At 39.3% G+C, this 12,500-nt stretch overlaps 1 protein-coding gene across 1 annotated transcript in view; it reads left to right on the forward strand.

Annotated features, from left to right (window-relative positions):
* The first annotated feature begins 425 nt into the window (after window positions 1-425).
* Window positions 426-12,500, forward strand: part of LOC115222069 (monocarboxylate transporter 12) — a 14,557-nt gene continuing 2,482 nt past the window's right edge. Inside the window, exons 1-4 of the mRNA XM_029792169.2 lie at window positions 426-447; window positions 3,260-3,593; window positions 7,177-7,447; window positions 9,992-10,373. Coding sequence (XP_029648029.1) covers window positions 426-447; window positions 3,260-3,593; window positions 7,177-7,447; window positions 9,992-10,373 — 1,009 coding nt within the window. The remainder of the gene's footprint in view (window positions 448-3,259; window positions 3,594-7,176; window positions 7,448-9,991; window positions 10,374-12,500) is intronic.

Here is a 12,500-nt window from a genome sequence, read left to right on the forward strand (position 1 = left end):
CTATCCGATCCGCTAACACTTACAACTAATTGCTGCTTTAATTATTCAATGACCTCTGCTTACAGCAATCGATATAATTAATATAATACCTATTTACAACTAATTGCGGTCATATAATACCTATTAACAAGTAATTACCAGCAAACACTACCTATTTACAACTAATTGAACTGAAGCATTAAGAACATTGATCGTTCTTTGGAAATAGGACCCGGTCCAAAATGTTAACGCTCTCTTCTCTCTCGGCACATTTTCCATTTTCTAAAGTTAACGGAATTTATCTTAGTTTCCAGACACAGACCACTACTAACCTCTTTGAATTTGAGTGGCTGTTTACCTTTGGATCCATATCATTGGATTCGATCCCAAGTTTTGCTACATAGAAACCACAATTTGATCATGTACGCAAACCCAATTTTTATCCAATGAACGGCTGTTATTCATGTGGTAAGTCATGTAGACTTCCCGTGAACACAGCTTATAAGTACAGTCAAATTTACCGCCAATTTCGCAGAGTGTCGCAGATGTCAGAGTCGCCATGACGTTCTCCACTCTCGCCGGATTCAGAGTGTCTCGAGTCGAGTTGGTGTACACTCTCCTAATAGCTGTTTTTACTACTGCGTACTCAACCTGGAATGATCGAAGACACAACACGACACCTGAATATGTATTTGATATGTAAAAAAATTAACCCAAATGTGAAGTTTCTAACAAAGACTTTCTGTACGTGTTATATTACACTATTACGGAGATGTTCTTGCATAGCAAGTGGCCTGATCTGAGATCGTGTGCTGGAACGAAAACAATTGCAGCGTGGAAGGTGTTTATAAGCTATTTAAGAAACACACAAAAAAACCGTTAGATTCACTTCAACATTTAAATTTAATTTGCCAAAATATTTTCGTCGCTTTGAGACCGCGACCTGTTCACTGACAAAATTCCGTGCTGCATCTCTTTGGCTCATATTACACTGTTTTATCTCAATAATTGTGTCGCATGAACACCTTTCCTAATAATGCAGCAAATAAATTATTTTCTCATACATAAAGAAGCCTTTTTTGTTACAGATCTTTTAGAACTATATTTAGGAAGGACATGTGGAGAGTTGTGCTGATCTGGTGATAGTGTATGGACAGTTGACTCTCGAGGCAGGGAATACACTTTTAAACTCATTAAAAACCCATAGAAATAGATAGCAACTTCTTACAGAAGAAAAACATTTCGGGTTTATACAACAAAGAAAACGAGGCAGACTTAGTGTGGGCGAATAACCTGCTAGAAATAGGAACCAAGTCTCCCTAAATTACATCCTGCTATCTTATAAAAGAACACATTGGATGATATGATCATAGCTATTCTGCACCAAAATAACATTTTTAAAAAGGGATAATTACATTTGAAATATCTTTGGATGTGGCTAAACTGGGTTTATACAATAATATAGGAATATAAGGAGGATTGCTAAAATAAGCAATAGAGGTGCTAGTTTTATTGGCTACAATATCTTCTGTATAAAACTTGGTCAACAATTCAAAGGAATTTTTTTTTTTTTTTTTCTTTTAAACTAAAGCTAACAGATAAATTCAGTTGACGTATTACTTATGTGGCTTTGAACAATATTTTCTTGGCGTTGCAGTGACAGCGTAAGGTGAATCTGGCCAGAATTCATGAATCGAAATATTAGAGGCAGTTCGGTATCTGTATCTTGGTGTCGGAAATTAGTGTATATTTCCTACTTTCTTTGCACTTCAACACTATATAGCTTAAATTATAATATAAGGTATATATATATATATATATATATTATATATATATTATATATATTATATACCTTTTACGCTCTTTTAATATTCAGTCATTTGACTGTGGCCATGCTGGAACACCGCCTTTAGTCGAGCAAATCGACCCAGGACTTATTCTTTGTAAGCCTAGTACTTATTCTATCGGTCTCTTTTTGCCGAACCGCTAAGTTACGGGGACGTAAACACACCAGCATGTTGGGGGACAAACACAGACACACGTACATATATATATATATATATATATATATATATATGTATTCGACGGGCTTCTTTCAGTTTCCATCTACCAAATCCACTCACAAGGCTTTGGTCGGCCCGAGGCTTTAGTAAGACACTTGCCCAAGGTGCCACACAGAGGGACTGAACCCGTAACCATGTGGTTGGTAAGCAAGTTACTTACCACACAGCCACTCCTCCGCCTATAGATATATATTCCGACGAAGCTACAGGGTTATACACAAGCACTCAGCTATGAATGCATTGCATTTTAGAGCAGAAACAGCTATGAGCTAAAGACGTTCACTACATCATTTCTCGTCCCCTTGTCATTTATTTAATTCCATATTACACTCTGTACTCGACTAATTCTTCTTTTTTTTTTCTGAAGTATTTGTATACTGAATTCTTACACCAGGTTATTAGTATCGCTATGCCAAAGCGAAATATCAATAAATAAATAATAATAATATTATTATAATAATAATAATAATAATAATAATAATAATAATAATAATAATAATAATAATAATAATAATAATAACCTTTTCTACTAAAGGCACAAGGCCTGAAATTTGAGGGGAGGGGACTTGTCAGTTACATTCCCCCCACCCACACCCACCCCAGTGTTTCACTGGTACTTAATTTATCGAACCCGAAAGGCGTGCTAACGATCCTGCCAGCTCGTCGCCTAAATAATAATAATAATAATAATAATAATAATAATAATAATAATAATAATAATAATAATAATAATAATTAGAATAATAATAATAATAATTAGAATAATAATAATAATAAGAAGAAGAAGAAGAAGAAAATTCTAACTGGGCCCCACCTGCAAGGTCATGTGCAGTTTATCTTGATATGAGATCACCATGTCGCGCACATATGGTTGTGATGCATGTGCCTGGTATGCCCTTATCAGACGGGTAGTCATGATGGGTATATTGGGCTTCGTATATTTGTACCCCAGTGTCACTTTGATGGCATGAACTGCTCTCTCACTCAATAATAAAAATAATAATAATAATAATAATGATAATGATAATGATGATGATGATGATGATGATGATGATGATGATGATGATGAGGATGAAGATGATGATGATGATGATGATGATGATGATTTTCCTTTTCAGAAATTCAGACAAAAATTAGACATTTTTCTTTTTTAATACTATTTTTTTTTTCTTTTGCCCGTTTAACTGACGTATGTCTTCCTTTCTATTATATTTCAGCTCGCGTCGGAAGCGCTGGTCTTAGCGTGACGTTGCTCGTGTGCCCCATCTTCACAGTGATCTGCCGACGGAAATCTCCTCGCATGTGTGCCATTATTGGGGGCATGATTTCGTCTCTTGGTTGCCTCTTTATGGCCTTTTCAAACCAAATGCAACACATGTACATCAGTCACAGCCTAGTGTTTTCCGTCGGGTGCGGAATTACGTCTACAACGGCCAATATCATGCTCGGTCGATACTTCTGCCGACGACGAGAGATTGCTGAATTGATAGCCATGACAGCAATAGGTGTAGGAGCAACCATTATGTCCGTCCTATTCCGGCTGCTCATAAGGTCAGTATGTATATGATTAGTGAAGTGTAGAAGCAAACCATTCCTTTCCGCTTTCTCTTCTTCATTTCTTTTCTCCATTTTTTCCTTTCTTCTCTATTTTTCTTTTCTTCTCTCTTTTTTTCTTTTTTTACTTCATCTTCCCTCTTTGTTGTGAGATGAGTGAGATGCTGTGCGTTGAGTGAACTTTATCTGAGAACGGTTTCAGTTATCATTGCAACGGTGTCATCACGCCTGCAGCTGTTACTAATGCCTCTGAAGTAGACATAGACGTAACACAGGTATGTATCCTGCAGGATAACCAAATCATGATCATCATCGTTGTTCGACCGTGGTCGAGACAATGGAATTTACCATGCTACGCCAGACTTCACGGTCCATCATAGCATTACGGAGGTCCTGTTGCTGGATGCCTGTATCCCTGGAGATTGCATCAGGGTAGGAGAGTGTGCGCCCTCTGGTATTGCGAGTAGATGGCTTCCAGAGGAGAAGAGTAGAAATTACCTCTTTTTCAGCTCTACAACAATGTCCGGCAAACTGGACTCTCCTACCTTTCACAAGAGATGACACAGGTGGTAGTTTCCCATATATTTGCATTTTGGCTGGATGACGCTTCAACGAGAGATTTTGAGCTCTCATAAGGAGGCGAGTGTAGGTTCCATCCAACTGCCTCTCAAGCTTCTTTGATAACGTCCAGGTTTCTGAGCCATATAGTAGAATTGGTTCGACTGTGGCTTTGAAGATTTCAAGTTTGAAGTCTCTATCACCAAATACTAAGATCTGTGTTTGCATAAAAGTTGTGAGACAAGATGTAGAGGCTGGACAGTCCGTCGGTTACGACGAGGACGAGTGTTCCAGTCAATTTGATCGTGAAGTTGATGTTGAAGTGAGTGGGTACTCCACAAACACCCGTACCCTTAACTGTAGTTCTCAGGGAGATTCAGTTTGATGCACAGAATGTGACAAGGTTGGCCCATTGAAGTACAGGTACAACACTTTTTTTGCCAGATGAGTGGACTGGAGTAACATAAAATAAAGTGTCTTGCTAACGCGTCGCTGAGAACCGAACTCACAACCTTTCGATCGTAAGCCAAATACACTAACCACTAAGCAACGTGCCTTCGCTGACAAGATATGTTAAATAATTAAAACTTCACCAGTGGAGAAGAGGAATAATCATTCGATTAACTGGGATGACTGTGTTTCTTCTAGTTTATAGGAAGCAGGTTGAAAAGGATCGCAATGAACAGGAAACATAGAGAGAGGCATGGGTTGTGAAGAGAGCCGAGAGAGAGAGGGAGAGAGAGGGGGGCAGACAGACAGACAGACAAACAGAGAATTTAGTGTGGAGGTGGCATGAGGTATGGGCTACTTGGGGAGAATGGTAGTTGGTATGATAGGCGGCGAGCTGGCAGAAACGTTAGCACGCCGGGCGAAATGCGTAGCCGTATTTCGTCTGCCGCTACGTTCTGAGTTCAAATTCCGCCGAGGTCGACTTTGCCTTTCATCCTTTCGGGGTCGATTAAATAAGTACCAGATACGCACTGGGGTCGATATAATCGACTTAATCCGTTTGTCTGTCCTTGTTTGTCCTCTCTGTGTTTAGCCCCTTTTGGGTAATAAAGAAATGGGTATGATAGGTGTGACAGGTGGTAGTGTAGTGTGAGTTGCCCAATTATTTGCAAGACAGGAGTTTCAAATGATGTGTGTGTGTGTGTCTGTCTGTCTGCCTGCCTGTCTGTCTGTCTGTGCGCGCGTGAGTATGTGTAACCAACATGGGTGTACTAAAGACCCTGTACGATAAGTTCTTAATTTTTTTTTTTTTAAATCTCCTTCGTGAACAGAAAAGATAAACAAAAGCCAAATGATGACGGTATGATGTTGTTTGACGGAACATTTCGGTTATGTAGTGAGAGAGAGATGATTTTTTTTTCTCTCTCACGCAAGTTTTTTTAACGAACTTCTTCCTATATACCTGATCTCAGACTTACAGAAAATCCATCGCCGGATTTTCAACCCTTTTGGTTGAAAAATTGGAAGCATTGAGATCCAACTTTTCTTTTTCGTCTTTCTACGGGAGAATTTGAACGAAGTAAAAAAAAATCCTCATGGATTTCGTAATGTAATCACTGTCAAATCACAGCAGAGACACTATCCTAGCCTCCACTGTGCTACCTTACTTGAGTGGTTGGCACAAACACTTCAACAAGGTTGCTGGTGAAACAAGAACTACGAACACATCAGCAAATAGTCCAGTTTATTGATTTGGACATTGATGTGCTGGTACAAGGGTTCGAAGATCCGTTTCAAATTGGACGCCATTAGATGATTAAAGTTGTACTTCGTTTTTGTATCTGGTTTGCAAGATTCTTTATGTGAATTCGTGTGTTGAAACATATTTTGTTGTGTCTAGCAAGAGTCATTACACCATAATAAATTAAATTTATTTATAAATAAGTGGAATTGAATCCAGTGTGTGTGTTAATTATGTGGAAGCACTCCGTCGGTTACGACGACGAGGGTTCCGGTTGATCCGAATCAACGGAACAGCCTGCTCGTGAAATTAACGTGTAAATGGCTGAGCACTCCACAGACACGTGAACCCTTAACGTAGTTCCCGGGGATATTCAGCGTGACACAGAGAGTGACAAGGCCGGCCCCTTGAAATACAGGTACAACAGAAACAGGAAGTAAGAGTGAGAGAAAGTTGTGGTGAAAGAGTACAGCAGGGATCACCACCATCCCCTGCCGGAGCCTCGTGGAGCTTTTAGGTGTTTTCGCTCAATAAACACTCACAACGCCCGGTCTGGGAATCGAAACCGCGATCCTACGACCGCGAGTCCGCTGCCCTAACCACTGGGCCATTGCGCCTCCACTGTGTTAATTTCAAGGCCGGCCCCTTGAAATACAGGTACGACAGAAACAGGAAGTAAGAGTGAGAGAAAGTTGTGGTGAAAGAGTACAGCAGGGATCACCACCATCCCCTGCCGGAGCCTCGTGGAGCTTTTAGGTGTTTTCGCTCAATAAACACTCACAACGCCCGGTCTGGGAATCGAAACCGCGATCCTACGACCGCGAGTCCGCTGCCCTAACCACTGGGCCATTGCGCCTCCACTGTGTTAATTATATCGGCATGATGACTCTCCCTAGATACAACAAAATGATAAAGTATTATTGCTGTCGAACAGCTACATCAGTAAATGTATTTACTGTGAAAATCTTTATATAGATAGCCTGCACAGAGAGTCGTTCGTCGAGGGGCGGTGCCTGCCATACGTTGACGAGAGGCAAACACCTTGAAACCTGGGTCCGTATGTGGCATCCGCTTCTTCGGGGAATGATCTCCCTTTGCAGGCTAGAGGACGCCGTGATGGCGTCAGCCCTTCTGGTGACGTTGATGATCGCCTGGGGCTAAATGCATCAGTAACACCCCCACCGCCCTGCCCTGTCCCTAGCCATATTCGGATGGCTAACGTCCCTTATGTGATAAAGTTGTGTCTTCCAGAAAAAAAAAGGAACATTTGATGTTATTGCTTTTTGTAACTGTTGCTCGGTTTCTCAAGACTTTTGATTGGTTTATTTGCAGGCAATTGACATGGACCCGCGCATTACAAAGCATAGCTGGTATGCAAGTACTGACAATATTTGCTGGGTTTCTATACCGATCTGCTTCTTTATATCATCCTCGTCGGAAGATGCTTTTACACATCAAAAACCAAATGAAGACCAGACGCGATCGAGAGGCACAAAAGCCTCCTTATTTTGACTTTCAAGCATTACGAATGCGTGCTCTACTAATGATGTTAATCATCGTGGCTCTCGTTGGTCTTGGTATCCACGTTCCATTTATATTACTGGTAAGTTCTTTGTGAATATACAAAAAATGCGTTTGCTTGCTTGCTTCAGAACCCATCTCACATCCATTAACAAACAAGTCGAATAGATTACTCTTTTTACTCTCTTTACTCTTTTACTTGTTTCAGTCATTTGACTGCGGCCATGCTGGAGCACCGCCTTTAGTCGAGCAAATCGATCCCGGGACTTTATTCTTTTTGTAATCCCAGTACTTATTCTATCAGTCTCTTTTGCCGAACCGCTAAGTTACGGGGACGTAAACACACCAGCATTGGTTGTCAAGCAATGCTAGGGAGACAAACACAGACACACAAACACATACACACACACATACATATATATATATACATATATACGACAGGCGTCTTTCAGTTTCCGTCTACCAAATCTACTCACAAGGCATTGGTCGGCCTGGTGCTATAGCAGAAGACACTTGCCCAAGATGCCACGCAGTGGGACTGAACCCGGAACCTTGTGGTTGGTAAGCAAGCTACTTACCACACAGCCACTCCTGCGCCTGTGTATAAACAAATTTACAAAATCATGTATTATCGTAATATCTTGATATAAATGTACACATTTCTCTTTAATCACACACATACAAGCAAATAACTAAATTTTCTTTCAAGCGAAATAACGGGCATTCATAAATTTTGTTATAAGCTATAGCGTTTAAGCATTCAGTTGTGGCCTCAGGTCTCTTTACAAACGTAGCTTCCCTAGTAAATGTATGCAATTATCTATATAGTAACGGCGCATTTTATATTTATCATCATTTTCTATAACAATATTAGAATCACACACTAAGTATCACAACTTATTTTCATTTGTAAACTACAACTTATTACGAATTGAGTTCCTGGAACGTATAATATATTTTGTTATATTATTTGATATACCGTAAATCCTCGAGTATAATCCGCATTTTCCCCAAAAAATTTAACAGTCAAATTCCCTAGTGCATACTATATACGAGGTTAAAAATGAAAAACATTTTCTAAGCAATGTCCGAGTCTTTATTTGCTGTCCGGCAATGTTTATTCAGACGCATTTTGTGATGTCGGGCGCGAAAATACCTTAAGTTAAGCCTGAAAGCAATGAATTCATACAAGAATCATCCATAACTTGTAGTAAGCAACATTTATTAAAATGAAAGTATTCAGAACACAGAATAACATGTAACAAAAACAATTTGCAAACATTTTACATTCTCATATAACAGTTAAGAACATCACCATTATTGTATTACGCATGCGCGGAAGTGTTTGTTCGACTAGGTACTGCTAAGTTACGGGAACGTAACACACCAGCATCATTTGACAACCGATGCTGGTGTGTTACGTTCCCATAACTTAGCGGTTCGGCAAAAGAGACCGATAGAAAAAGTACTAGGCTTACAAAGAATAAGTCCTGGGGTCGATTTGCTCGACTAAAGGTGGTGCTCCAGCATGGCCACAGTCAAATGACTGAAACAAGTAAAAGAAAATTACATTTAGACCCATTGTGTATTTTCCTGAAACAAATCTAAAAGGAATTTAGCGTCCCTTCTAAGATCTCAAGACTTCAGAAAACTGTGCAACGAAGTCTGAAACCATAATTATAATTTCAATTATTAATCTTTACAATATTGTATTGGGTGAATCTACCAAGCATAGTGATAGTTTTCACACTTATCATTGTCGTAAGATGTGCTTTTTAAATATCCTTGTATGTTCATTTCTGCAACTACATACTAGACACCAGAAAAGTACTGAAATGCAGAAATATGAGACATAACGAAAAGTAATGATTTCAAATTTTGGCACAAGGCCAGCAATTGTAGGGGTGGAGGTAAATCACTTACATCAACCCAGTGATCAACTTATACTTAATTTTTCGACCCCGAATGGATGAAAGGCAAAGTCGACCTCAGCGGCATTCGAACTCAGAACATTGCTCTTCATGTTAATGGTTCTGCTAGCTCTCTGCCTAATATAACGAAAAGTAAAAGCAATTTAAATGACAGATGTGCATGAATTGTTTCACAACATAAAACACTAGTCATAGTCTTTAGTATAATATAATCATAGTTTACTGAATATCGGATATGTTATGATGTCATGCGTGGAGGCGCAATGGCCCAGTGGTTAGGGCAGCGGACTCGCGGTTGGAGGATCGCGGTTTCGATTCCCAGACTGAGCGTTGTGTGTGTTTATTGAGCGAAAACACCCAAAACTCCACGAGCCTGCAGCAGGGGGTGGTGGCGACCCCTGTTGTACTCTTTCGCCCCAACTTTCTCTCACTCTTTCTTCCTGTTTCTTGAGTAACGCTGCAATGGACTGGCGTCCCGTCCAGCTGGGGGGGGGGGACGCATACGCCATATATACCGGAAAACCGGGCCCATGAGCCTGGCTAGGCTTGAAAAGGGCGCATAAATGAATAAATGATGCCATTCGTTGATTAAGTTTTTAATTTTTTTCCCTAATTTTAAAAGAATTTTAATATTTTTTATCTGTTACTATGGTATATTATATATTTATATATATATTTTTTCGTTTTTTTTTCAGCTACTTACAGCATCCCAACACAACGTTAGCGACCACAATCTTTTACTGTTGAATATCTACCTGTGCACGGGTTTCGTTGCCGGATGTTTCGGCTTCGGTTATGTAATTATACGTCAAAGTAAAGAGTGTTTAATCTCGAGGCGTCACCTATGTCAAACAGCTGCTCTTTCTGCCGGTTTACTCACTGTCCTTCTGCAGTTGGCCGATCATCTCACAGTTCATGCCCTTTATGCCTGTGGGTATGGAATTGCTTGTGGAGGTTACTATTACAGCCTGAAGATGTATATCTATCAGTTGGTTAAGGTGAAAATAATGGAGCGAGCCTGGGGTTTTACTTGTGCAGCCCAATCTATTTCCACTTTGGCTGGAACTTTTACAGCTAGTAAGTCAAGTTTTTATTCTTACCTCATCAATTAAAATCAGTAAAGAGAATACACACAGCATACAACAGTCAAACATTAAAAAAAAATTGTTGAGTGTATAATGATAAAATTCGGATAAAAGACATGCAAAATAGAACACCCTGTATCGAATTATTTAAAAATTAAACTATTAAATAGGTTTATAAAATACAATAAAATGAAATAAAATAAAACAAAAGTAGAATCGTATACATATGCATATAACAGTCGAAGGTTTTCTCAAGCAATATGTCGAAATATATACAATATCTTTGCGATGCGAAATAAATCATGTATTATAAGAAACAAATCCAACAGTGTGATTAAAAACTAGTCAAGAATCAAAAAATATAAACTATCCATCTAGTATATTGCTAGCCGACATTTTAAATTTAGCTGCGTGTCTGCAGGAATTCAAGAGTTCGCGTCTTTGATTTAAAGTACTATTGTCCTGGAATAAGATATGATATTTTTCCAGTAGGCTAACTCACGTTTGATGGGTCTTTTATGCGCACCGTGCCTGTAAGGTGAAGCGCTATCTAAAATTCTCCATGTCACGTTGAAAGGTTGGGCTTCCTTCTCTTTTAATTCGCAGATATATTTTGCCAGGCTGGTCTTCGTCCTATTTTTGGGGTATCGAAAGGAATTTTTACTAGAATAAAATCGGGTTTTGAAAGAATTTTCAGAAGGCTCTGTATAGGTTCTATATTCGTGTGCGCCTTCTATCTGCACCTTGGCTCTATACACGATTCCTTTCTCCAGACATTTTCCTTCCAACGGACAGGAGGTCCCATCTTGGCAGTTGCAATTTTTTAAAAAGAATCGGCACTATGATTATTTGCAATTATCTTATTGTTGTGTTGGTTAATGAAAGAGGCGAAGTTTTTGCAGCAAGAATAGCTGATCTTAAGCGTTCTTCTATTAAATATTCTATAAAACTTATGGTCAGGTTGAAAATGTCTAGAGACTAATTTTAAGAATCCCTTACCTATATTTGTTTCACAGCCATATTGAAAGCTGGGTTAAACCACAAAACCTTCCTAGTCCTAATTCTACGCGTAACACTACTGCTAACATTAAGTTGGTTATACTGGATCTTCTCAGAGAATCCATTATTCCTTAATGCGTATTATAATAAGGAGCGGCATTTTGGAATGCTGCCTCATCCGAAGAAATTGACGATATTCGTCTACCTACATTACTGACTAAGTTCCTAAGAATAACTGGCGAATAATTGGATTCTTTGCTAATATAAGATAATTTATCATTAGGCTTACGGTAAGGTTTGTATTTATCCGACACTAAATCTAAATTTACATCTATGAATTCATTTATTTTGCTTTTTTTGTTCATTGCATGCTTAAGACCGTTAATTGAAAGGACAAATGAAACAAATCCATTTTTAAAGGTGTATCCTTTAACTAGTTTTGAGCATATCGTTATTTCGGTTCTATTTTAACAAAACTGTCCGATGAACGGGAACGTGAAACTCTGAGTAACAGCTTTTGTTATATTTTCTGTTATATTTTTAAATAAAGTATATATATATATATATATATACACTCCTTTACTCTTTTACTTGCTTCAGTCATTTGACTGCGGTCATACTGGAGCACTGCCTTTAGTCGAGCAAATCGACCCCCAGGACGTATTCTTTGTAAGCCTAGTACTTATTCTATCGGTCTCTGTTGCCGAACCGCTAAGTTACGGGGACGTAAACACACCAGCATCGGTTGTCAAGCGATGTTGGGGAGACAAACACAGATACACGCGCGCGCGCGCACACACACACACACACACACACACACACACACACACACACACACACACACACACATATATATATATATATATATATATATATATAATATATACATATATACGACGGGCTTCTTTCAGTTTCCGTCTACCAAATCCACTCACAGGGCTTTGGTCGGCCCGAGGCTATAGTAGAAGACACTTGCCCAAGATTCCACGCAGTGGGACTGAACCCGGAACCATGCGGTTGGCAAGCAAGCTACTTACCACACAGCCACTCCTGCGCCTATGACGGACTTCTTTCAGTTTCCGTCTACCAAATCCACTCACAAGGCTTTGGTCTGCCCGAG

The sequence above is a fragment of the Octopus sinensis genome, linkage group LG19 (genome assembly GCF_006345805.1).
Source record: "Octopus sinensis linkage group LG19, ASM634580v1, whole genome shotgun sequence".
Classification (NCBI taxonomy): domain Eukaryota; kingdom Metazoa; phylum Mollusca; class Cephalopoda; order Octopoda; family Octopodidae; genus Octopus; species Octopus sinensis.